The 27,915-nt window shown below is 36.3% G+C and overlaps 2 protein-coding genes across 3 annotated transcripts; one reads left to right on the plus strand and one right to left on the minus strand.

The window, feature by feature from the left end:
* Nucleotides 1–788: 788 nt before the first annotated feature.
* Nucleotides 789–3,327, minus strand: LOC136205762 (dormancy-associated protein homolog 3). 2 transcript variants are annotated; one of them, XM_065996520.1, is made up of 3 exons: nucleotides 3,138–3,327; nucleotides 2,570–2,731; nucleotides 789–1,212 (listed from the first exon to the last, which is right to left on the minus strand). In XM_065996520.1, exons 1-3 carry the CDS (start codon nucleotides 3,250–3,252, stop codon nucleotides 1,109–1,111), a joined length of 381 nt encoding a protein of 126 aa, XP_065852592.1. In that variant the 5' UTR covers nucleotides 3,253–3,327; the 3' UTR covers nucleotides 789–1,108. The 2 variants fall into 2 exon arrangements, with proteins under 2 accessions (XP_065852592.1, XP_065852591.1); XM_065996519.1 differs by having other exon boundaries at nucleotides 789–1,219; nucleotides 3,138–3,325.
* Nucleotides 3,328–5,911: 2,584 nt separating this feature from the next.
* LOC136207266 (uncharacterized) lies at nucleotides 5,912–6,978 on the plus strand. Its single transcript, XM_065998559.1, has 5 exons — nucleotides 5,912–6,010; nucleotides 6,145–6,231; nucleotides 6,322–6,400; nucleotides 6,478–6,587; nucleotides 6,892–6,978. The coding sequence occupies exons 1-5, from the start codon at nucleotides 5,912–5,914 to the stop codon at nucleotides 6,976–6,978; spliced, it is 462 nt and encodes a 153-aa protein (XP_065854631.1).
* The last annotated feature ends 20,937 nt before the right edge of the window (nucleotides 6,979–27,915 follow it).

Raw genomic sequence — 27,915 nt, forward strand, 5'->3', positions numbered from 1 at the left:
TGAAAGATGTTAAGTCAATGATGACTTCATTGACTCCATATTTTAAGTTCTCTGGTAAATAACCTCCTACTACATCAGAATAGAAGACATATAAGGATGTGTACCTTACAGTAGTACAGTTGGCATTTTGATGTACGCTATGACGTGTACACGTCTGGATATTTCACAAACAGTGTTAAATATATATTTCTTTATGTAGTAATTTTTTAGTGTACCCAAAAGCACAAGCAATATATAATTATTATTAGTATTATATAAATTGTGAGATATTTATTTCACATTCTAATAAAATTTATGAAATATTATTTCATAGTATCTATATACTAAACATCGTAAGATATTTATTTCATATTATTTTAGATATTTAATTTTATATTGTAAGATATTTATTTCATATTATTTTAGATATTTATTTCATATTAATATTGTAAGATATTTATCTCATATTATCTATTAAAAACTAATTTTACAGTCAACAATTAAAATATATTAACCTCAAAACAAAACACCCAACTTGACAACTCGAGAGGACCAAATGTTGGAGGGTGAGAGAAAATTTGCTATTTAAGAAGGCACAATATAATCAATCATCTAATTTAGTCTTATAGTTCAACTTGCACAATATATAATATGATTCAAACCACATAATTGAGAGCCCACCATTTTCATTATTAACTGATAGCTCCACACACCTACCTCAACCTCATCCATATCCTTAATAGGTCCTTTATGTTTTGACTTTAGCAAACACCATCCCATTTACCTTATTATACAATAAAATCACTCCAGAAATTTAAACTTTCTTCTTCTCTAAACAAAACAAAAACTGAACTTATATACAGATATCAAACTAAAAGCTACACTTATCACATGATCACTGCTTGCAGATCATCGCAAGTTCTAGCACTAAAGTTTTGATACGACGACGTTTTTGCGGTCAAACAAGTAAACAACAACAAACAAGCACATACACACACTACACACTACAAAAGTACATATATGGTATATTATATATATATAATACACCTCAGTAGTCACCCCAGGTATTGCTGCTGCAGTGAAAACCTTGCAGCTTTGATCATCAGCCGGATTCGCGGATTATCTAGTCTCATAGTTCACAAATCGTAAGAAGAAGGAGGGGTTCTTGGTCCAACCTCACTCGCCTTCTCGTACGCATCTGATGTTGATCTTCTTCGAAACCGGAATGACTCTCTGCCCCCTTTCAAATCAATAATCAAAACAGAGAAATAACTACATACTTGTGCTAATTAAACATTGCTTGCTTTTTCATATATATCATCTGTATTATGCATAGTAGAAAGAGTTTCATATCCACTACGGGCAATCACAAAATGAATTTAGATAAGTCTGTTATATTCAATAAGGCTCTAACTCAAGATCTCTAGTTAGATAGCTCCTCGCACAATTTAAATTTATTGTATAATAATGCTCTACCTCGAGAGCTCTAGTTAGATAGCTCCTCTAACAATTTAAGTTTGTTGTATTCAGTAAGACTCTAATTAGATAGCTCCTCTAACAATTTAAGTTTGTTGTATTCAGTAAGACTCTACTTCGAAATCTGGTTTAAGAGATTTAAGGCCAATCTCAAAGACATGTTCTGATATGCTTGTAGATATTCTTTATAGTCCATGTCTTTAAGATAAAACCATTTGGAGATAACTCATTTTTAAGCAGATAAAAGGTCTCAATCCCTTATGGTAAAGCTTTTAGCCAGTGGTTGAGAGTTAAACTATGACTGGAAAGGTCATGGGTGGGAAGGTCTCAATCCCTCTCCAGGCTGAAAGGAAAAAACAATATATCTTTGGGGTAAACCTAACCAATCCAACCTAATTGATGGATGCAATTTCACAAATTCAATTCAACACGCAAATCCTTCTTTTGAAACAGTACAAATAATTAATGACTATCACAAAAGAAATTTAATTTGATGTGACCAATGAACTAATTGCATACTCCAAGTCCAAACATTTTAGATACTGGTCAGTGACATTCGAGATATTGATCAGTGGATAGATCTAGCCGTGTTCTACCGTGGGACTGAGTGTTTTACCGTGCTCATGACAATTTCATACTATTTCATGAGAAATTATTACTATATGTTATTAATTGATTCATTAATTCATTATAGGTATTAAAGCGCAATGTATTCTAAAAAATTTCCTTATTTAAATCAAGATGTGACAATACCCCATGCCATATAAGAAAGGGCAACATGACACTAACTTTTCTAATCATCTATGGTCAAGCAAGCAAGTGAGGTTATCTATAAATCGCTAGAATTAAAACCATGCACAAAAAATGTACGTCAACAAGATATTATTAATAATATAATGTCGCTATCCGAGGCAGCAGGCATTAGCAATAATTATACACACATCTTAGCACCAACACGAAATTATCTTTATCCTGTTGCCAAATAGACAGGCACCCATTCGTTAAACGACAAAATTACCCCATTATCCCCGCCCAACTTGCAGTTTTTAATTCGTCAAACGAGGGTTGTTTTAGGCATTAAGATTGTTATTGACTTGAACGGAAAATGGCTTACCGGGAGAGAAGGGTGATACCGGAGTAGTAGATCCAGCCGGTGAAGCCGGCGGCGAACCGTACTGGTATCCAGGAGGTTTCACTATCATGATACTGCGCGTAACTCTCGTCGACTCCTCCGTTGCATCTTCACCGTACGATCTAACGTTGCGACCATCGGATTCTGATCACATGCAATCAAAATTGTTCAAAAATAAACACATTAGAATTCAGATCTAACGCCATTTTTTGATCAAATTGATTCAATCGGTGATTATAAAGCTACGCATTACATCGCTTGCGATCTCATCTATCAGATACTTGACTGAACTGATAATACTGTATACTACGAAATATTTAAGCATTTAGATGAATTTATCGATAAACACTTTTTACAGTGTATTTCCGATTACTTCAACGCAGTATGAATTAAACATCAAGAAAAAACAGTTTCAATCTCGAAGAGTTTGTGGCTGCTTCATTCGATTAAAAGTAAATTCAAGTTTTATCAATTATGATAAGAACTATTTATGCTATATTTCGTTTTTCCGTATATTTAGATCCGCGGGGTTTAAGTCACGCTCGCATACCCTTGCCGGAAGTTGGTTTGAAACCGAAGCTGGACTGCTTGCGGAGTTTGCCGAGGCCGCTCTCCGGTCGGGGCCCGGCGACGGTGTCGTCCCACAACTGGTCAAGAAGACTCATGGCGGTAATCTGCGATTATTTAGCAGAAATCCGGCGAACGTTGAATCTCAATATCCAGCATAGAGGGGAGTGAAGTGAGAGGAGAGGGGGATATTTAATGAAGAAAGAGGCGTTAAACATCGAACAAGTCTATTGGCTGAGTTTGAATCGCGACCGTCGATCGGGATCTAGAAATTTCGATGACGTGGTAATTTGATCGGGGAACACGTATATTAAGATAAGACCGATGTGATATGAGAAGTAGGACCCAATTACCAAGTGATCCAAAAAGAGGAGAAGACACGTGGCCCTAAAGGAGAAGAAATGTCACGTGATAGGCCATTATCCAATGCTTGCAATTACCAGAATGCTCCCGGAAAATGAATAATTACAATAATGTCCTGATTTTAATTGTACGCCGCCTTTGGGTATTTTGAATTTGTCGGGTTTTATCATATCAAGATAAGAGATATTAATTTCCCTAAAAAATTGATTTGTCCCTAAGTCATACCAGTATCATTTTTACAAACTAAAATGTATATTATTTTTTTTTTTTTTTATAAAAAAGTTAATAGATAGACGAAAACGTTATACCTTTGTTCGATGAACAAACAAAAACAATAACAACAATAAAATTGTCTTGAAATGATTTGAGGTCGGTTAACATGAACCATTATATAAAACTGTGAAATCAAGTCGTGACAGCGATATAAATTCTCTCCCTCCACTCTCTCTTATCCCCTCAATCTTCAATAAACTCATATCACTTTCGATCAATATTTTCCAAGTTTGCCTAGGTCTTCCTCTACGCCTCATCATTACATCCCTTTACCACTCTTCAGTCCTCCTAATCAGCGCATCAAGCGTTTTTCGTCTTATATGGCCAAACCACCTTAACCGGGTTTCTCTCATTTTATTCTCAATAGATGTAACCCCTACTTGTCCTAATTATTTCATTACTCACCTGATCCTTTCTCGTATGACCACACATTCATCTCAACATATGCATTCATCTCAATAAAAGATCCTTACTCACCCGATCCTTACTCACCCGATCATTTCCCGATCCTTTCTCCGTCACCGATATCTCACTAAAACAAATGAGATTTTTAGTGGCAATAATTTTGTGGGGAAAACTAATTTGCCACTAAATATAAGCAATTTGTGGCGGACACATAGTTTGCCACAATTGATCTTTTTTTAGTGGCTAATTCGTTATTTGCCACATAAAGTAATGTAATTAGTGGCTGATTTAGAAAATTGCCACTTATAATATAAGATATTGTGGGGAATTTTGATTTTGCCACAAACTAAGGTAGCTTTTATGGCAAATTGATATTGCCCCCACAAAATTAGTATAAATTTAGAAAATTCAACAAAATGAAAAAAAGTACCACCAAAATTTGGCGCTAGACTAAATCTAAATATGAAACTTTTCTAATTTAAATAAAATAAATATATTACTTAATATTTGACAAACCAAATATCGCATAACAAGAATGAAAACCCTAAACATCTCAAATCCCTTTCCCATCCTACGACCTTTGGGATTCTGGTTGCTTCTTTCTCCAAAGACTTATCTTTATGATCCTGCATCATTCTTTCTTTGACTAATTGTTTCTACCTGAATCCTACCCTACCCAGAAAAAGACCATCTAAACAAAAATCGCATCCCCAAATCATCGTTCACCTGGTGTTTGCTCGACTTCTCTACTGGTTTTCTTTCTCTGAAATCATGTCTCCAACCTCAAAGTAGCCACCAATAACTTCAACTCTAACTAAATTGGTCTTTGAAGGAGTAGAGGAGGACTCGAGTCTTGTCTACAGGATCGTTGGGTAATAGTTGATTGGTCTTTTAAGGTTTATTGAACTAATTAGGTAATAGTTGATTTATATTTAGATGTGAATTTCTGTATTCTTTGTTTATTGAAGTTTTGTGCTATCTATTTATTGAAGTTTTGTGCTCTTTGTTTACTTGGGTTCCTTATCTGATAGGCTGCATTCTGTCTGCATTTTACTGATCTCTAACTTTGAATTACTCTGATTGAAAAAAATTTCATTTTAAAGTAAGAACTTGAAATGCTGAAGATATCTCTTTTATGTAAGTACCCAATCATTTAGGTTAATCAGCTCTCATGTATTTGTTAACTGCATTCCTTATAAGATTAATTATATATGTTGATTGGAACTGATTTGGGGTTCTTTGATGCTTTTAACACTATTTATTTTGTAAATTTTAATCAATGTTGGGTAATTCTTCTCAATTCAAGAGCGAGAACTCGTGAAAACAAAAAAAAATTGGGATAAGTACCAAAATAGACCTATAGCTTTTGGGGAAGTATCAATTTAGGCTCCACGTACAAAATAGCACCAATATAGGCTTAACTTTTGAAAAATCGTACCAATTTAGGCCTCAATAACGGAACGAGACACACGTCATTGATATTCATTCGTTAAGTTCAATGGCGTGTCTCGTTCCGTTATTGAGACCTAAATTGGTACCCTTTTTCAAACCTTAAGCCTATATTGGTGTTATTTTGTACGTGGAGCCTAAATTGATACTTCCCCAAAAAACTATAGACCTATTCTGGTACCTTATCTCAAAAAAAAATTAGAACATCCAAAGTTAGCACATGTCAGGTGGGTTAAGATACTAAAACTGGCTGGACAAGTATGAGCCATGACTTGGGAGCTTCTTACCAAGCTTGAAGTCCCTTTTATGTTGAGTATGCTTGAATTTAATGGATGCTTCCATTGTCAACATTTGTTTGATTTGTATGTATTCCACTGTATTTTCATTTTTTCATTACAATAACCTTCTGCACAAATTAGTGTCCATGTTAGCCTAAGTTTCTCTAGTTTTGTTTAGTAACTTCAATCATTTCACTGCCTAAGTTCTTATACTTTCTCTAGTTTCTAGATGTGTTCCTTGTTGCTGTCAAACCAAATCCACCAGCTAAACATCTGTGGGATGGATTTGAATTCGATGATGATGAACTGGTATAGTTGAATAAATAATCTGCTGTTTGTTTTAAATGTGTTATAGATATTGAATATTTCTTCTCAAGCAATTTTGTTTTTGAGTCTCAGAAGTTTCAGCTGCCACAGTCAACAAGTGGGTGGAAGAGGAGATTTTACTTTTTCCTGCATGATAAATTGAAACTTCATGGTAAGCGTTTAGTGGATATGTTGTGACATTCTAAAACTACGATCTGCTTATCAATTAATCCTTTTAATTCAATGTAGATTTCCTTTTGGTGGCACTTTTCTCTCTCAGTCTAAAGGCATGGATTGTTATTATTATATGGTTCATTTTGGCACCTGTTGCACATAGATGGGACCTTGGACCTTTATATGTAAGTTGCTTTGTTATTTGTTTCTATTGTCTTTGGTTTGTTTCTTTTCTTTTTGTTTTCCTTCAAAAATTTATTTGTTCAATTTCTCCAACCTATAAAAGAACTATCATTTATGTATCGAGTAACAATTGTGGTTGATTTGTATTTTAAATTACGAGACATAACATTATCTAGTTATCATGCTCAGCAGACCAAATCCGTTATATTGTTGTGTTGCATTATTTACTGCATCACTTACAACTTGTGTGTCAAAAATTTACTTACATCCATGTTTCTTAATTTCCTCTTACCATGTCATATACAGATACTGGCTACAGGATTCTCACTAATCTTCTTTAATCTTGGACCGCGTCAAGCTGGTAATGCCAGGTATTATACTATTTTTAATTGACTGTGCTAATACTTGTTTAAATTGACACACCTTATCATTGAAGAAAAATTATATTTTGTAAGATAAGACATAAATTAGTGCATTATCAAAATGAGTAATTTAAGTATATGTTCACCTCATGCAGGAAGTTTTAACAATCAAGAATGAACACCCAGATGACAGTCAATGTATTGTTCATTATAGAGTTAAAGGGCCTTTGAAGATTATAAGAGCATTTGGTGCAGGATTTCTCAAACAGGTATTTGTTAAAGTTCCTTTATGGATATTTTCTTGAGAATCTTTTCAAGGAATTTAGTGGGTTAAGGTGCAAATATGCCCCTAACGTTTTTAGGGGAGATCAAATTTATCCTTTAACTATGAAATAGCAAAATTTTAGGTCTAAGGTTTTTCAAAAGTGCAATTTTAGGCTTATTTGACAGAAACCTTTTAACAGCAGAATTCCACTGTTAACTGACTTCGTCTTCTCTTTTCGATGAAGCTTTGTTAATTCCGATACTTTTTATGAAAGCAGCTAATTGAAGACTCACATTTCAGAGTCAATAGAGACCCTAATTCTCCATGCATGTGATTTCCTTCATCTCCATCATGAGTTCTCATCTTCCCTCCGTCTCTAGATTTCTTCATTTTCTTCTATTTGCCTTTAATTTCTAAACATGTTGTTTAATTTTCCTCCATTCCACTACCAAAATCCTATATGGATCATAGAGTACCAAAACCCATTCCACTGCCACCCTCGATAACTGCTATCACTTCAACACTTTGATTCCATTGTGTCAAGGTTTATGTTTTTCTAATGGGTGTTGTTGGCTACTGCTCTGTTTTCAGTTTCTGTTGTTGATATTGGTTCTTCTTTGTTTTTGCTTTTTAATGGGTGTTAGCTACTGCTCTGTTTTTAATGAGAATCAACCAGAGACAAAGAGAGTACAGGAAGAATTAAGTCCTTAACCGTTTAGATCCAACATTGTTTTACATTCTTGAACTGCTAAACATGAACCATTCTACAAATTAAAAGTTGTTTTTACCTAGAAATTTTAAGTTGGGAGATATCACAATGAAGGGATAGAAGAGAATGAAGGGAAAAAATAAGAGTTGGAACCGAAAATGATTTCAGGAAAGAAATCGCAAGAGAGGATGCATAATCACGATGAAGGAGAACGAGAGAAGACTCGCGATTGAAGAGAAGAAGAAGATGGAGAGAGGAATCATGATTGAATACAGGAAGGAGAAGGAGAGGTGAGCAGAGCATAATCGTGATTCTAGGAAATAAGATGAAGTGCATTTCCATGGACCATTCTTAATATAAATTACATGTTTAACACTGTTAAGTTTTCCATCTAATAGGAGCCTAAAATTGCACTTTATGAGAACCTTAGACCTAAAATTTTGCTATTTCATACTTAAAGGGTAAATTTGATCTTCCCCAAAAATGTTAGGGGCATATTTGTACCTTATCCTAAATTTAGTACACAATAAGAAGAATACAATTTGTTGTAGTAATGTTCTAAATCATTTGTTTTGTTTGATGATAGTTGCATAACTTACATTACCCAAAGTGGTGTGCTATTGCTTCTAATAATATTATAGTATTTAAATATATGTGACTAAGTGCATTATTTCAATTGTACATTCTAGGGATCTTTTGTCAATTCCATATAGACAACTCTTGACAAGGAAGCTAGCTATTTTGATTATTACTAAGGCAATATATTATTTCTTATTATAAACCATAAACTTTTACATTCAATTTAACAATTTTATTCTTCAATTTTTAATTATTTTATTATTTTTTCAGGTTATCTAAACAAGAGCAAGTTTTGAGGAATTGAATTTTGCATGTTAATTATAATATACTATTTTAGTTTAGTTAGTATCTCAATATTTTGGACGATACAATTTCTCATTATGTAGCTTGTTTGTAATTGATATAAATTATAACTAATAACATTATAGTTTAATTTCAAAGTTATATTTAATTTTATAACTTATTTCTTGTTATGTATTTTTCCGAAGTTATATTTAATCTTATAGCTTAATTTCTATTACAATAATTACTTATAATTTCATTTTTCACTAAATTGTGTATTTTCAAAAAAAAAATTGAAAACAAATACAATGACAAATAATTTGCCACAAAACGTACTCCAATGTGGTGTAATTGTTTTCTGCCACAAAATTACATACTTTTGTGGCACATTGCATGCCACAAAATATATGCTTTGAAGTGTGCAAATTTGCCATAAAATATATGTTTTTGTGATGTTCTTTTGCGCCACAAAATGCATGCTTTTGTGGAGTACAATTATGCCACAAAAATATATGCTTTTGTGGCGTACAATTACGTCACAAAATACATGCTTTTGTGGCGTAAAATTACGTCACAAAATACATGTTTTTGTGGTGTAAAATAATGCCACAAAACTACATGCTTTTGTGGCGAACAATTACGACACAACCAACATGCTTTTGAGGCGAGAGGTTTTGCCACAATACTTCTATATTTGTGGCGATATTTTTCGCAACAAAATAACTTGTATAGTGGCGGAAAAATGATGCCACTACAAACTATCGTTGGTGGCGTTAAATATTTCCTCACTATATAATATTAAATTGTGGCAATCAATTTTTTTGGCCACTAAATATTTTAGTGTCGCGTTCCTAGTGGCTAAAGTTTTTTTCCGCCACAAAAGGCATTAGTGGCGAATTTCTAGCCTTTTGTGGCAAATAATTTCCCCATAAAAAGACGTTTTTCTTGTAGTGTCTTATAAATGTGACAGTGTTTCACTGTCCAACACTTTGTACCATATAACAATGTTGGTCTAATTGCGTGCGGTAGAATTTTTCCTTCAATCTATTAGGCATGTCGGGGTCATGAAGGAAACCTGTAGCACTCTTCCACTTCGTCCAACCAAATTTAATCCTATGAGCAACGTCTCCATCTACTTCTTTATCCGTTTGGATAATAGACCCTAAATATAAAATATGTATATGGCTCTTGGATTACGGTAAAACTAACTCAATTTCAAAATTAAACATAAAAATTAATTAAATTTGCTCTTTACTAACTAATATAAGTGTTTTTTAAGGGCTAACTAGAAAATTTTAGATTTTCTTTTCTCATGTTGACTCTATTAGAATTTAAGGAAAAATTTAGGGTACTCTTGGAGTAATACTTCCTACTAATCAATCCATGACACGTGTATATATATTTTCCTTTCCACCAATCATACTCATGTAGTCAGATTTATAAACGATTTTGATTTGCTGGAAGTATTACTTTCAGAGTACTATAGAATTTCTCTAGAATTCAAACTCATCTATCTTTTTGCTTTTAGTCGTAGATGTTTATTTCCATCATTGGCTCCATTGATCTCTTCCTTGGACAACTTTTCTTCTCTCAACAAGCTGTCTTGCAGCTTGAGATCTACCGTGTTGTTATTTTCTACTGGTGATAAAAGATTTTCCATCTTTTCTGAACAAAAGTAACTAGATCTACTTGAAAGAGATAGAATTGAGTTTGTCTACCTTCTTCCCACTTTTGTCCATGTGTCTATTCTCTTAGAAATCTTTGGATTTCACCATAATATTGCATAAACTTTAATTGTCGAGATATTTGAATAAGATGATTTTCACAAACGTAATAAAAATCAAGAGACTGTACCTTGATCTATGACGAGAATGATCGAGTTTTTCGAAAATCACCGAGAATTATGTTTCTTTCACTTAACCTTTTTAGACTTGATAGATTTTCTTGATGGAGAAAAAATAACTTTAGATAGGTTAGAGAGAAGACCAATTCTGATTTTTGTTCTTTAAATATGTCTTCCATTAAAGTGTCTTTTCATCCGCATGGTACCTTTTCATTAATAAACCAATAGGATTCAATGTACATTTTCGTTAATCAATCATGATGATTGATCGTACCCTTTCATGAACTGAGCAATATGATTTATTCTTTTATTTTATTAAACCATATAAGTATATAATATACTTAGACCATATATTAACTTGATGTAAATATGGAAAATCTAATATTCTCTCACTTAGTCCACGTGAAATTATATATGCAGTTTAATTATAAAGGATAAAGATCAAATCTAGCCTTAACATTTTAATGGAAGTGCATATTTAACCATAACTTATGAAATAGTGCAAATTTAACATTAACATTTCTAAGCAAGATCAATTAGCCCTATATTATCAAAATTTTGAAAAACTAGTTTTACTGGTATTTAATTGTTACTCTAGATCTTCCAAATATCAATTATGTCTAAGATATTTAGTGTATTAGTAACAAAATTATAAAAATTATGTTAAAATGCTAAAAACTAAATTTGTTTCATATAAGTTAATCACAAATTAGTGGTGAAGCTCTTAGCCTAGTGGTTGAGAGCTTACCTATGACTAGGAAGGTCATGGGTTCGAATCACATCCGGGTGGGATAGAGATTTTTCTTTCTTCTTTAATGTAAGCGCATTGTGCGCAAATTTTTAAAAAAAGTTAATCACAAATTATTTTATCAAATTGTCTAAAATATTTATTGTGCTATAAACACAGTTACAAAAAAGCCAATAAAAAAATATATGAAACTATTTCAATTTATCGACAAACTTGTTTGGAAGGTCCGATGTGACAGTGAAATAATAGTCAACTCATTCTTTTTTTGGATATCGTATGAATAAAATTGATCTTTCTTGGAAACATTAGGGTTAAATTCGCATAATTTCCTACGTTAGGGCTAAATATGCACTTCGCTTGAAACATTAGGATTAAATTTAGCTCTTATCCCTAATAACAAATGCAATGCATGCATAACATTAAAATAAATCCATTATCATAGTGGTCACATCATAAAGTCGTCATTAAGCAATAACGCAAATAAAGATCACAACAGTCATCTATCAATTTATCGACATAGCCTCTTCCATGAATCACAATACAAATCTTATACTTAACATGAGATGTAATAAGGTTTTTCATAATGGTCCAATAATAATATCTCTGTTAGAGACTATATCCTATTTAATTCTCATAAAACATAATTATAACATCATTAACGATATCCGATAATCTCATTCTTTCAACATGTTCACTAAATACCCTAAGGGATAATCATTTTGTCAACAGATCCGCAATCATAATATTTTGTGCTAATATGTTCGATTGACACTTTTGTTTCTGAACTTCTTCTTTAACAACAAGGTATTTAATTTCTATATGTTTAGCACCTTGCGAATACTTATCATTTCTAGAAAAGAAGACTGCTATGAAATTATCACAATAAACTTTCAGCGGCTTGACAATACTGTCGACAATTTCAAGTCTTGAAATAAAGTTCTGCAACCATAATCCATGAACTATGGCCTCAAAATCATACCATGAACTCAGCTTCCATAACGAACATAGAAATTATTGATTCCTTTGCACTTTTTCATGAAACTGCTCCCCCAGTTAATTGGAACAAATACCTGAATGTACATTTTCTCGTATCTACACATCCACCACAGTCTGATGATTCAATCACCTGGAGATGATCATATCTCTTATAAGTGAGCATATGATTCTTCGTTCCTTGAAGATACCTTAACGCTTTCTTTGCAGATTTTCAATGATCTAATCTTGGGTTACTTTGATACCTGCCCAGCATTTCGATAGTAAAACTGATGTCTGACCTAGTACAAGTCTATGCATACATCAAGCTTCGAGCAATAGATGCATAAGGAATGTTTTCCATTTGACTGTGTTCCAATTCATTCTTTGGACATTGATTGAAACTAAACTTATCTCCTCTCTGAATTGGAACGACACTTGCAGAGTATATTTCTATCTTAAATCTCTCTATAATCTTTTTAATATATGATTTATGAGACAATCCCAATAGTTTTTGTGATCTGTCATGAAATATTTCTATTCCAATAACATAGGATGCCTCACCCATGTCTTTCATTTCAAAGCTCTTAGAGAGAAATTCTTTGGTTTGACGTAATAAACCAAAGATCGTTAGGTGCAAGCAATATATCATAAATGTACAGAACTAAAATTATAAACTTACTCTCACTGATCTTCAGATATGTACACCAATCAACGATGTTTCCTTTAAATCTAAAAGATGTGATGGTGTCATTGAAGATATTGTTGGTCTCGTATAACGTGACAAGGTTAGTTCCAAGGGGGGGGATAGGAACTAATTAAAATTTTGTCCGTTAAGGCTGACTTCTTTTCTTAAGAAAAGGTTTACACAGCGGCGCTAAGTAGTTTTAAGACACAAGCTTAGTCAACTGGTGACTAAGACTGTTTCTTTCTGTGAGTCAGGAGATAGCACTTTGAGTCTATTCCTGAACTCAGCTTCTTAGTGCACTCAACTCAGCGTGAGTTCGTTACTTAGTCAGTTTTATAGCAAGCAATATATAAAGGAGTTTAAGGGTTAGAAATATGTTACTCAGCAGACATATCCTGGTTCGGCCTCTCCGCCTACGTCCAGTCCTCGGAACGCGTTCCAAGCTTTTTGAATTCTCTACTGAGCTCTTTAAAGGTAGAGCACGAAACCTTTTACAATAAAAGCTGAGTATACAAGAGTACCTTCCTCTATACCTCTGCTCACTCCTATAACTACCGCTGAGTACTATAACCGAGTACTCAGCTTCTCCTTTCTATTCTTCTAGAAATGATAAAGTGTTTGTCCTAAACAACAATTGCTAAGACACTTTAGATGAATGAAATCACTCTAGACTTTTACACAATGATTGGAAATTGGTGTAAGATTTTGCTTTGCTTTTCTCACATAACTTCAAGTATGAATTTGGTCAGCGTTTCGACTAATTGAAGATCTGCATCGAATGAAGCATTTGAGAGGCCTTTATATAGTGACACTTCAAGCACCGGTAATTTCGAATTTCGAAATAACCGTTGGAGGCAAATGGCTTTTTATCGTTGTCACTCAGGACGTGCTCAGTGTCGTTGGCCAATGAGATTCTTGCATCTTCTGTCTACGCCAGTGCTCAACAGCTTTTCGTCAGATGAACAGAATGTTTCAACATTTATGGCAAAGTCTTCCAGACAGCTTCTTGCGCCTTCTGAACTTTACCCAAAGTAGAAATACTTTGTCTATAAGTTGGTTCTGTTCTGCCGCTGACCTGACTGCATTGTCGCTTAACTCAGCAGCTTCCTCTTGAAGCTTTTGTTAGAAGGCTTCTCGATCCTTCTTGATGCTGAGTCGTCGTTTCACTTGATACGACTGCATTTTATCTTTTTGGGCCGTGAGGTCTTGATCTGTTGACTTGGGCTTGACTTACACTTGTGGGCCTTTAGGCTTTTTATCTTGATGTCTTATAAATTAATAAACTCAACATTGAACAAACACATTAGTGTGAATAAATCAAAGCATTTAAATTTAATGTGTTAGAATATTTTTTTTTATCATTTACTTAAATAATTTTGTCAAATCAAAATCATGTGGAAAGGTGTTTCAACAAACTCCCCCATTTTGATGTTGGCAAAAATATTCAGTGAAGAACTCAGTGTTGAGCTCCCCCATGATAGTTGACCTTATATTACTCAAGATACTCCCCCGTAAGGGTTGAGCTACTGACTTGGTTTTACTTTAAACATTTCAAGGTTTAATCAAGTAAGTCTAAGGTCAGTTTTCAGAAATAGGTCAGCTCATGGAACATATTCTTTTTAGCTCAGTTTATGCGGAAGATTTAGATATCAGAGAGCGCTGAGTATATCTTTGTTCAATGTGTTTTAGTTAAGAAGACATATAAAAGAGGTCAACTTATAGATCAACACAGCAGACAATCATAAATCAATGTAGACAATAAACACAGTTGATTTAATGAAGATGCGTTAACTATTCAGCACAAAACATAAGTAAGCATCACATAAATTTAGTCAGTTTTGAAAAAAGGTAGATGCATGCATAGTTTTGTATTAAGGGTCAGCACAACAAAATACATAAGGGAAAGACTACAAGTTTATCAAAACTCAATCTAGCAATCGTAGTCAAGCTATTTTTTCTTGTAGTTAAGTTGGACATCATGCTCTTTAGCTTTTCCCTTTCCCTTGGATTTCTGCTGACTTGCTAATGCTTCTCCTGATTGTTGAGTTCTTTGAGCTTGTTCTTTCTCCCCCGTTTTGTCAGCATCAGAAGGAGGAGGAATGAAGGTGTCTTCAATGGCAGCACGAGTTAATCTTGCAGAATATGCCTTAAGCTTCTTAGTGCTTTCATTGAGACCGTCAAAGGCGGGAATACCATCATCCAGAACATAACTGGGAATCCTGATAGCCGAGGCACTGAGCATACTCAGGATGTATTCTTGAGACTTCCCAGCCCAGTGGATAGTGTTAGTCAGCATAGCATAAGCTTGATGAAACATCTTTAGCAAAGCCGAATCATAATACTGACGTTGAATATTCAAGTGGCGCACATGGTTGAAAGTGACTCGAGAGTACTTCAGAATTTCATTCGTTTTGAGTTGGTCAGTTTCCATCTCTTCCTTACTCAAGTTGAGTAGACGGACAGCCTCACTGATTTGCTCAATGGAGCATTGGGAGGAGGAAGAGAGTTGCTCATTGGTTCTGGCTTGCTCAGAGTGAAGCTGGGTGAAAAGTTGGTGAACTTCAGCAGAAGTTGCATACATAGAGTTCGCAGCTGACAGGGTGTGAAGTTGACCCTGAAGAGAGTTCATGTGATTGACCATTGTCAGCTGGAGTTCGGCCAGCTTTGTTATTGATTCCTGTCTGGGCTGTTGAGACTGCCTGGTTGGGATGGGTAGGCCCACCACTTCACTTTCACTTAGGCCCGGGCCAAGTCAGTGGGGTGAAGTCATGACACTCAGAAGATCCTTAAGACCTTTGATTTCTGTGAGAAGCTGAGTGACAGACGAAAGTTGAGTTGGCTCAATAGGAACTGACCTAGCGGCATCGGCATTGGTTTGATGGAGGTCCTGGAGTAGAGCTTGAGCTGAGTCAATGATTCTTCGACCAGACTCAGTGGCATTCAGGTAAGCATAGGATCCATCATTATTTGACCCAGCTACCGGAATATGAGTGGAACCGGATGGAGGAGGTGTTTGGTTCAGTTCATTATTTGAAGTGCCAGCATGATTAGTGGCTGGACTTGAGTTTAGATTGCCAGCAGGAGCTGACTGGTTGATATTCTGCACTTGTGGTTGTGGAAGAGGATGATCGGCAGAATTATCTACTTGCTCAGAGTCAGGCTGAAGCTGACTGGTTTGAGGAGGTTGAGGTGTTTTAGCACTGACCTGAGCAGGTATTTCCTTAGCTAGCTCAACATGTTGAGGAGCAGGAACTTCGAGCACTTGCTCGGTATCACCTTGGCTTAGAGGAGCAGTTGAGTCAGCATGTTCCTTAGGCTGAGAAACAGAGGCTTGCTTTTCCTGTTGCTCTGGTGGAGACTCAGTGGGATTTGAGAAGAATTTAAACTGCATATCTGAGAGGTCAGTGATCGGATCCCGCAGTGGTGAATCACCCATAAGATCAATGATAGGGGATTTATGTGCCTTCTTCTTAAGTCTCCTTAATCTCTTAGTCTTTTGAGGAGAGGGGTCAGCAGGAATGGACTCAATTGAGTCAGTAGGTGAAGGTGCCCCTTGATCAGCATGATCATTTGCTATTGGCTCAGCTTCTTCTTCAACAAGCTCAGTGTTGATTGGTTCATGTTGCTCAACATTTGCTGTCTCATGTTGCTCAACATCTACTGTCTCCTCAGTATCAAACTGACCACCCAGTTCTTCTTCATCTTGGTCAGTGAGGTTTTTCTCAAGAACAATGCCCTGACTTCTCACAAAATGAGAGTCTTCAGAGATGACAACTCCAAGTGGGGGTACGTCGATGGGACTTACCCCAGAAGAGATTTTCTTCTTCTTCCTAAGTGGTTGCTCATCAGGAGTGTCCTCTTTTTCTTCTTCTTCCCCTGGCTCAGCTTGCCCTTGTGCCACTTGATGCTTTGTTCCTCTGGATACAAACCGAACCTTCTTCGGTGGAGAAACATCGTCTTTGGAAGAGCTTTGAACAGCTTTCCTTTTTCTATCCTGCTTGTCAGCTTGAGTTTTCCTCTTTTTCTTTCCTTCTCTAGTCTGCATCCCTTTGGTTTCCTGAACAGCGGCCCCTTTTCCTTTCTTGGGCATAATTGGTTGATCATAGAATAAACCAAACAAAGCAGATGCAGTAATTTCTGTACCCCAGGTGTGGATTTCCTCAACCAAGCTCACCCGGAAATCTTTGAGGATTCTAGTGACAATAGAGCCTAACCTAAGGGTTCCAGTACTTCTTTGAAACCCACCGATTATAAAGACTGGCATGTTGATCGGCGTATAGGTCAGTATGTGCCAGATGAAGCACTGCTCAAAGTTTGACGCTGAGTTGGTGGAGTTGATCTTTGGAAAGAGGAAATTGGTCAGTATGTAGTGGGCCATCTTTTGATGTTGACCCATGGAGGTACTCGATATTTCCCCTACATGACCAGGAGGTTTGCAAAACTCAGCGGGATAGGTAATCTTTTCTTGATCACCTGATTTGCGAAGTATAGCTCCTTCATTTTTCAGTTTTAGCAGTGAGACAAGGTAAGAAGGGTTGATGAAGATGTCTTTCCCTTGAACCTTGGTGACCATGTAGTCCCGGTCATCGTCAGTGGCTCTTAGGTTAGTGTAGAACTCCTTTACTAACTCAGGGTAGGTGGCCTCTCGAGTTGAGAACAGCTCGGTCCAGCCGTTCTTTGAGATCCACTCACAGAAGGGTTGCTCAGCTTCCACAAATCCCTTCGAGAACCAGCGGGAGTGGTCAACCTTATACCCCCTTACACTCTCGTAGACTAGGGAGTAGGTGCGTTCCACCGGTTTCTTTGCATTGTCCTGCTTTTGTTTCCCTTTCGAGGAGGTAGCTTGGTCAGCCTTGGTTTTCTTCCTCGGTGTAGTGACCTTAGAGTGGTCACGCTGACTGGTTTCTTGAGACTTGGTGGGAGTCTCGCTATATTCGACGTGCTTCATTCTGCTGTGCTGGATTGGGTTCTTTGATAGGTCAATGACACTTTTGTTGTCACATTTGACTTCAATTGTCTTAGTCTGAACGCCATAATCTTCTAGTTGTTGCTTAATCCAAAGGACTTGAGCAACACAGCTTCCAGCAGCAATGTACTCAGCTTCAGTGGTTGACAAGACTACTGACGCCTGCTTCTTACTGAACCAGGACACAAGACAGCTTCCAAGGAAGTGACATCCTCCTGAGGTGCTTTTTCGTTCAAGTTTGTCTCGTCCGTAGTCAGCGTCAGTGTATCCATTGAGTGTGAAATCATGAGTATTGGGATACCATAAACCTGCATTCACTGAGCCTTGCAAATATCTAAGGATTTTTTTTACAGCTATGTAATGAGATTCCTTAGGGTTAGATTGATATCTAGCGCAATAACATACTGAGAACTGAATGTCCGACCTACTAGCAGTTAAGTAGAGTAGAGAGCCAATCATACCTCGGTACAATCTGCTGTCTACTGACTTACCATTTTCGTCAGCGCAGAGGACAGTGTCAGTGCCCATAGGGGTAGATATTGACTTGCAGTTCTCAAGTTCATACTTCTTCAATATCTCCTTAGCATACTTAGTTTGACTGATGAATATGCCATTTTTCCCTTGTTTGATTTGAAGTCCAAGGAAGAAGTTGAGTTCTCCCATCATTGACATTTCAAACTCAGCCTGCATCTGCTTACTAAATTCCTTGCACATTGACTCGTTAGTGGCACCAAAAATAATATCATCAACATATATCTGAGCCAGTAGGGTATCTTTACCCTTCCTCTTAATGAATAAGGTTCTATCAGCTTTACCTCTGACATAATTTCTAGTCAGCAGGAAACTGGTCAGCCTCTCATACCAAGCACGTGGTGCTTGCTTGAGACCATATAGAGCCTTTTTGAGTTTATAAACGTGGTTTGGGAACTTAGGATCCTCAAACCCTAGAGGCTGATTAACATAGACTTCCTCGTTTATGACTCCATTAAGGAATGCACTCTTAACATCCATTTGAAATAATTTAAAGTTCATATAACTTGCATATGCACATAAAATTCTTATAGCCTCTAGCCTTTCCACTAGGGCGAAGGTCTCACCGTAGTCAATACCTTCTTACTGACTGTAGCCCTGAGCTACAAGTCTTACTTTGTTCCTGGCCATGTTCCCTTGTTCATCCAGCTTGTTGCGGAAGACCCATCTTGTTCCTATGGTCTTCTGGCTTCTTGGATTTGGCACTAAGTCTCATACTTCATTTCTTCTGAATTGATCAAGTTCTTCTTGCATTGCACTCATCCAGAACTCATCATGCTCAGCTTCAGCGAAGTTCTTTGGTTCCTGAACTGAGACGAATGCTACGTTGCTGAGATATCTCCTGAGTTGATTTCTTATCATCAACGTGTTTTTAGCAGCATCAAGAATGGCACTCTCTGAGTGTCCTCTTGGTATTCTGATCTCTTTTGGTAGATTGATGTCTTGAGCTGGTTGTGTTTCAACAATCTCTGCATGTGTAGATTGGTCAGTGAAAACAATTTGAGTTTCGCTTTTACCTTTGGTCAGCCCTTGAGATAGTGACTCCGCGGCTGTTTCTTGGTCAGCGGGTGCTGAGTATGGATCATCCTCAGTCAGCTGCTTGTCTTTTCCTGCAGGGTTAGTTTCATCGAACTCAACGTGTACTGACTCTTCTAAGACCTGAGTTCATTTATTGAAAACTCTATATGCTTTGCTGTTTGTTTAGTAGCCTAAAAAGATAGCTTCATCAGCTTTTGAATCAAACTTAGCTAGACTGGCTTTAGTATTTAGAATAAAACATTTACAGCCGAAGGCACGAAAGTATCCAATGTTGGGCTTTCGTCCTTTCCAAAGTTCGTAGGGGGTCTTCTTTAATATGGGTCTAACTAGAGCCCTATTAAGTATGTAGCAAGCTGTGTTGACAGCTTCTCCCCAAAAGTACTTTGGAAGCCTATGCTCACTCAGCATTGTCCTGGCTATGTCAACCAAGGTTCTGTTTTTCCTTTCAACAACCCCATTCTGTTGAGGCGTTCTAGGAGCAGAGAAATTATGGTCACTGCCGTTGGCTTCACAGAATTCAACAAACTGTTGGTTTTTGAATTCTCCACCATTATCACTTAGGATGTGAGCTAACTTAAGGTCTTTATCATTTTCAAGTTTTCTTACTAAAGTTGAAAATGTCTCAAAGGTTTCATCCTTGCTACTCAGCAAGATGATCCAAGTGTACCGTGAAAAGTCATCTACAATGACCAAGGAAAATCTTCTACCACCCAAGCTCAGCGGCTGGACTGGACCGAAGAGATCCAAGTGTAGCAACTCTAGTGGACGCTTGGTTGAGACAATGTTTTTACTATGAAAAGACGTTTTAGTTTGTTTTCTAGCCTGACAAGAATAGCACAATTGATCCTTTTCGAACTTAAGTTCTGGCAGTCCCTCAACTAGTTGATTTCTTGCTAATTTGGCCAGAAGATCCATGCTTACATGACCAAGTCTCCTGTGCCATAGCCAGGAATTTTCTTCCTTTGACACTAAGCAAACATTTTTTGAAAATTTCTTTTCCAAATTCAGCATAAAGACATTGTCAATACGAGGGGCAGTTAAAATCAATTCATTTGTTTTTCCCTCGAGTATTTTACATCCAGTGTCATCAAATATAACTTTTCTCCCATTATCACATAGCTGAGCTACGCTGAGTAAGTTATATTTGAGTCCGCTGACTAGGGAGACTGACTCAATAGTAGGATTACCACCAATGGTTCCTGAGTTTCATCACCCGTCATATGCCTCGAGCATGCGTTGTCAATGTACCACATTTTTTACTTCTCAGCACACCTCAGGCTTACCTGCAATATAACTAGTTATCTTTAGGTACCCAAATCTTTTTGGGTCCTTGTTTGTTAGGCTCAGCAGGTAAAGTATCATATTTAATCTTATGAAGACATACTTGGACAGTGTGTCCATTTTTCCCACAGAAGTCACAGCTGACCTTCCGTTTGGGATATCTCACTGACTGGTCAGCACCCCAGTGCTGAGCATGCCAGCACACCTTTGTGGTGTGTCCCTTCTTCCCACAGAAGTCACACTGGACATTCCGCTGAGGATTCCTTCTCTGCTGACTAGTACTTCGGTACTGAGTGTTCAGAGGAATATTTTTTTTATTCGGAACCTTGAGTTGATTCTGAATAGATGTGACATCCTTTCTCAGTTTCTTAGAATCTGATTGGACCTCAGAGAAAAACCTGTGCATAGTTTCTATGTTGCTATGCAAAGTTAAGTTGTCTTGGAGAAGATATCGAAGGTCACTTAGTTTGACCTCTTCAATCTCGTCACATCGCCTGCTGAGTGCTCTAACCTTCTTGTTACACTTTTTGATAAGTGTGTAGAGGTCACTCAGGGCATTTATCATTTCATTTCTGAGCAAGGGTAGTGATATTACCTCAGTTGAATGTGCCTCATCGTCAGATGTAATGGAGGGGTCAGCATGCTCAGAAACACAAGGCTCAGCAAGCTCATCTGCCATGAAGCAGATCTTTGCTGACTCAGTGGCATCATCTCTTGATGATGATGACTCATCACTATCACTCTAGGTTGCCACCATTGCCTTCTTGATGTTCTTCTTTTCCTTCCTCAAGGTAGGACAACTTGATTTGATATGGCCAGTTTGATGACATTCAAAGCATGTGATTGGCTTTGAGCTGTCCTTCTTGTACTTGCTGTCGCTGGACTCAGCTTTGTACTTGTCAAACTTCTTGTAAGGCTTCTTTGAATACTTATCATTCTTTCTGAACAGCCTTTTCATTTTTCTAGTGAACATGGCCATCTCTTCATCATCTGTTGAGCTCCCGTCAGTGGAGTCAGCTTTCATGACAAGAGACTTTTGCTTCTTGTCCTCAGACTTCTCCTTCACCTCAAAATTCTTCATTGAGATCTCATGGGTCACCAGAGATCCAATGAGTTCATCGTACTTGTAGGTGGTCAAGTCTTGAGCTTCCTCAACAGCAGTTTTTTGGGCTTGCCAGCTTTTGGGAAGACTCCTCAGTATCTTCTTGACTTGCTCTTCCTCAGTAAAGATTTTGCCAAGTCTTTTGAGCTCGTTGATAATGTTTGTGAATCTTGAGTTCATTTCAGAGATTCCTTCATCATCATTCATTTCAAACAGCTCGTACAACCTCATGTGTTGGTTCACCTTGGACTCCTTAACTTTGTTGGTTCCTTCGTAGGTGACCTCCAGTTTCTTCCAGATCTCCTGCGCTGACTCACAACCTGAAATCTTGTTGTACTCTGTAGCATCTAACGCACAGTGAAGCATGTTTATAGCCGAAGCATGATTTTGTAGCTTCTTGAGATCATCTTCTGTCCACTTAGTCTCAGTTTTAACAACCATTTGGCCGTCAATAGTTTCAATAGGAACAAATGGGCCTTGGACTATAGAAAGCCATGCACTCATATTTGTTGCCTGAATGAAATTTTTCATTCTGTTCTTCCAAAAGGTATAGTTAGCCCCGAAGAACAGAGGAGGCCGAGTAATGGACAGTCCCTCAGGAAGAATCTGAGTTGTCTGATTTCCTAGGAGGAAACGAGTGCTGTTCTCAGCCATTGTGGGGATCAGCTCAAGATAGTTATATCTTGCTCAGTGAGCTTTTAGGCTCTGATACCACTTGTTGGTCCCGTATAACGTGACAAGGTTAGTTCCAAAGGGGGGATAGGAACTAATTAAAATTTTGTCCGTTAAGGCTGACTTCTTTTCTTAAGAAAAGGTTTACACAACGGCGCTAAGTAGTTTTAAGACACAAGCTTAGTCAACTGGTGACTAAGACTATTTCTTTCTGTGAGTCAGGAGATAGCACTTTGAGTCTATTCCTAAACTCAGCTTCTTAGTGCACTCAACTCAGCGTGAGTTCGTTACTTAGTCAGTTTTATAGCAAGCAATATATAAAGGAGTTTAAGGGTTAGAAATATGTTACTCAGCAGACATATCCTGGTTCGGCCTCTCCGCCTACGTCCAGTCCCCGGAACGCGTTCCGAGTCTTTTGAATTCTCTACTGAGCTCTTTAAAGGTAGAGCACGAAACCTTTTACAATAGAAGCTGAGTATACAAGAGTACCTTCCTCTATACCTCTACTCACTCCTATAACTACCGCTGAGTACTATAACCGAGTACTTAGCTTCTCCTTTCTATTCTTCTAGAAATGATAAAGTGTTTGTCCTAAACAACAATTGCTAAGACACTTTAGATGAATGAAATCACTCTAGACTTTTACACAATGATTGGAAATTGGTGTTAGATTTTGCTTTGCTTTTCTCACATAACTTCAAGTATGAATTTGGTCAGCGTTTCGACTAATTGAAGATCTGCATCGAATGAAGCATTTGAGAGGCCTTTATATAGTGACACATCAAGCACCGGTAATTTCGAATTTCGAAATAACCGTTGGAGCAAACGGCTTCCTGTCGTTGTCACTCAGGACGTGCTCAGTGTCGTTGGCCAATGAGATTCTTGCATCTTCTGTCTACGCCAGTGCTCAGCAGCTTTTCGTCAGATGAACAGAATGTTTCGACATTTATGGCAAAGTCTTCCAGACAGCTTCATGCGCCTTCTGAACTTTACCCAAAGTAGAAATACTTTGTCTATAAGTTGGTTTTGTTCTGCCGCTGACCTGACTGCATTGTCGCTTAACTCAGCAGCTTCCTCTTAAAGCTTTTATTAGAAGGCTTCTCGTTCCTTCTTGATGCTGAGTCGTCGTTTCACTTGATACGACTGCGTTTTATCTTTTTGGGCCGTGAGGTCTTGATCTGTTGACTTGGGCTTGACTTACACTTGTGGGCCTTTAGGCTTTTTATCTTGATGTCTTATAAATTAATAAACTCAACATTGAACAAACACATTAGTATGAATAAATCAAAGCATTTAAATTTAATGTGTTAGAATATTTTTTTTATCATTTACTTAAATAATTTTGTCAAATCAAAATCATGTGGAAAGGTGTTTCAACAGATACCATTGCCAGGAAGCTTGTTTTAGTCCATATATTGACTTCTTAAGTTTACACACCATATTTATCTTTCCTTCAAGCACAAATCATTCTGGTTGATCCATATAAACATCCCTATCTAAATTCTCATCCAGAAAAGCGGTTTTCACATCCATTTGGTGGTGCTCCAAGTCAAAATGAGCTACCAATGCCATAATAATTCTAAAGGAGTCCTTTTTAGATATGGGTGAAAAGGTCCCTTTGAAGTCAATACCCTCTTTCTGAGTAAAAACTTTGGCAACGAGTCTGGTCTTGTAATACTAATTATCTATATAATTTATTACTCTAAATTAATATACACATATTAATTCAACATTCTCAAAACCATGGCCCATTCATAATGTGCCATTTGGAACCAATTTCCAAATTACCATTATACCCTTTGCTCTAAATTCTTAGGCATAGCTAACCGTACACGTTTATTACAATTCAATTGAATTGGATTTAACTCTTTAATTGCTATCTATTATATCAAACGCATAACATAATAAGAGCATCGACCTAAGAAAGAAGTGTCTCATTCCCTTAGGATCATAAGAAGTCAAGTTGATATTTGACTTTTACCTTTTAGTGCATAGTTGACGTTTAATTCAATCCTTCATCAGCTATATCCAAACGAATCGTGACTATGGAAAATGAAAATTCACATATGTAGAGACGTTTTTTTACTTGTCCAGGTTGAATTGTCCAAACTCGGTAGATTTTGTGAAATCACAATATCAGCCTATAGTCTATCACCTTGGAAGGATCTAAAACATTTTTTTCCACAAGTGGCCAATGATATATTTCTCATGTATCGAGAGTGATGAATGCTTAACCTATCATTTAATTACCCTGCAATTACTTCATGACACCCAATCATTGCGCGAGGCACACCTGATGTGTTGGATCATTCTAGATAATAACGTCAAAACATCACACAACATAATCCAAAATTACCTGATGATTATTTAAGTTTAAGGATTATTTATAACTGCTATCACCTATGAGATAATCCAGTTGATAACAGAAAAATTTATCCATCATAGTATCTCATGTTAGATCGCTAATGCATAAAAACTCTTTCTTATACATCCATGGGATTGCCTAGATATCCTCATATTTACAACTTGTGAGATCAACTTTCTATTCAATAATAGAAACATTGTTACATACAAGTGTCAACAACATTATGTCAATCGTTTAACATAATGCTTGACTTATGTGCTTTAAGTTTATGATCGATTAGTTTTAGTCATAAAAGTTAGCCTCACTTCAGCTTGTGTGAAAAATTTATGCATTGAACAAAAACTAAGAATTTATTTTATCTATTAATTATATGATAAAAGATGAAATGACTTTTAATAGTGAATTACAACTATATATAATAATAAATCAAATGTAAGTAAATGAACATTTCATAAACAATTGTCTTTAGGATATAACACTAACATTGTGGCCTTTATCGTCGATTTTTACCAAGATTAAAACAAAGCTCTAGTTCAGTTGATTTCCAGATATTCACAGATCTTGGCAAATGTAAGAAACTCTAGCAAGACATTTGGTGAAATCTGGCAGGGATAAAGATTGAACTCCTTCAACATGTTGATCATCCCATCCAAGAGGGAAAAACTTAGCCCCCATTTCAACAGGTGGGTGAACACCCCTAGATACCCTAGATGGTCCATAAACGCTCTTTGTCCTTCAATAGGTAGACTAGGTTCTATCTTATATAGCTTCAGGTAAAAAGCCACAATATCAGCTCTCTTGCGGTTAAGGTCAAGGATTGGTCATAAACATGTGGATTCTTCTGTTTGGAAGAAACACCCTTCTCTACATCTTTCAATATTTTAGCATCCTTGACAAATTTTGATTTTTTAGGCGCCATAACCATATATCAGATGTTCATAAAAGGGGTCAAATCTTCGAGATTTTCAAGGGAAGGAGATTTCTTAGAGTTCTTCCGTCATAATCCTTCTATATAACAAATAAATTAAAGGGGAGATAAAGGGAAAAGCAAAAACTTATTGAGTTTTGAAGACATTTGCAAAAATCTCGAAGAATGCGGAAGAAACCAGAAAAATCCTCAGAGAGTTAGTATTCTCTTTTTATAGAGTTCTGAAAGAAAATGATGAGCTGGCGTGATAAAGAGAGTGGTTTTTGAATCATTACGCTATTTGAAAGTAACGGCTGTAGAATTACACTCATTAATAACATCAGTTAATGAGAAAAGGGCATGTTGAAATGACATATGTCAGGAATTCAGAACACTACTCATAACTGCAAAACTAATGACATCACATTTCAGCTTCATATGGCATATTAGCAATTAATAACAATATCCCACGTCTCCACCTACTTTTCTTCTAAAGCAAGAAGCATGCGAAACACGACATCACAACTTTCTAGTTATGAGGAAATTCCCAAATGCATAGTTCCACCGAAGGATAACTTCGGTTCATCAAAGACTAAAGCCCCAACTTAGGAATTCAGTCTCTGGTCATCCGCTACAACAAAGTCCTAAAGCATTTCAATTGGAAACTTCAGTTGGGATATCTGATATCATACAATTAATCATATTACACATGAACCAATGAGGTATCTCCTTCCTCAATCGTACCATCAAAGCCACGTGGGTCAGTCAAATGAGAACTCAAGATCATGCACATTCATACCCGAGCCTGACACGCCTTGATTTGCGGAATTACAAGTATAGCAGTTACAACATGTTCAGATTGACAACACACAAACCATTAATTTGTTGCCACATGGACCTCACCTCTCACTTAGAGCACACAACCCAATCCTCGTATTATACATGCAAAAGTACAATACATTAAAATGTATTTAATTCATTCATATTGTTCACCTAAACTATATACTTTTTAGTATCATTCTCCTTGTTGACTTAAGCATCGGGATATATCCCTGGTTCTAGACCCCTCCTTAATCCATTTTCCGTATTATTTCAAACGCTTGAAAGCTCCTAGTGAGCTCAAATCGAATTTGATCAAAAATTTAAATTTTTAAAACGTTAAACATTAAGAAATTTAATTATGCATTTTGCCGCATAAATGTTCTTAATGATTTCTTTGACTCATTATAAATTTATAATAATTAAACATTTTAATTTATGTGGTATGAGGTTGAGGTTGCATTATTATTAATTATGTTCTTAATGATTTCTTTGACTCATTAGAAATTTATAATAATTAAACATATTAATTTATGTGGTATAAGGTTGAGGTTGCATTATTATTAATTATGAGAAAGTGTATTTGCCCTTTAAAAAAAAATCTCATTTGATTGTATATTGCTAAAATTCTCCAATTGATTTAGAGGGTGTTTGGTGACTCCATTTTCTTTTCATATTTGTCTTTTCATTTTAAAAGATGAGACTTTTAAGTGTTTGGTTAGATACTTTCCGTTTGTATTTTATAGCTGAAAATCAGCTTTTTGTAAAAAGTAGAATCCCTGATTTTCAGAAAAATAACATTTTACAACTCTAACAGCACGTTTGGTATTATATTGAAATAGGAATAAAGATAAAAGTTGAAATAGATATAAAGATAAATGGTTGGGATAAAAATAAAAATATGATAGTCGAGAATTAATATTCAATGTTTGGTATGTGGGATAAGAATAGGAATAAAATAATACATTTTACTATTTTAGCCTTATTTAAACTATATAACATTAATTTGAGGGATATAATGGACTTTTCCATCATATCAAAATCGCAGGAGCTTATACCACCCCCTTCCTGGGTATAAGATTTGAGGGATAAGACTCATATCCCTATCTTATCTCCCTAACCTCTATCCATAAAATAAGAGTAATTAATTTATTAGTCCCTATATTTTGACAAAACAGACCGTTTAGTCCATGTATTTTCA

This window comes from Euphorbia lathyris, chromosome 9, assembly GCF_963576675.1.
Source record: "Euphorbia lathyris chromosome 9, ddEupLath1.1, whole genome shotgun sequence".
NCBI lineage: Eukaryota > Viridiplantae > Streptophyta > Magnoliopsida > Malpighiales > Euphorbiaceae > Euphorbia > Euphorbia lathyris.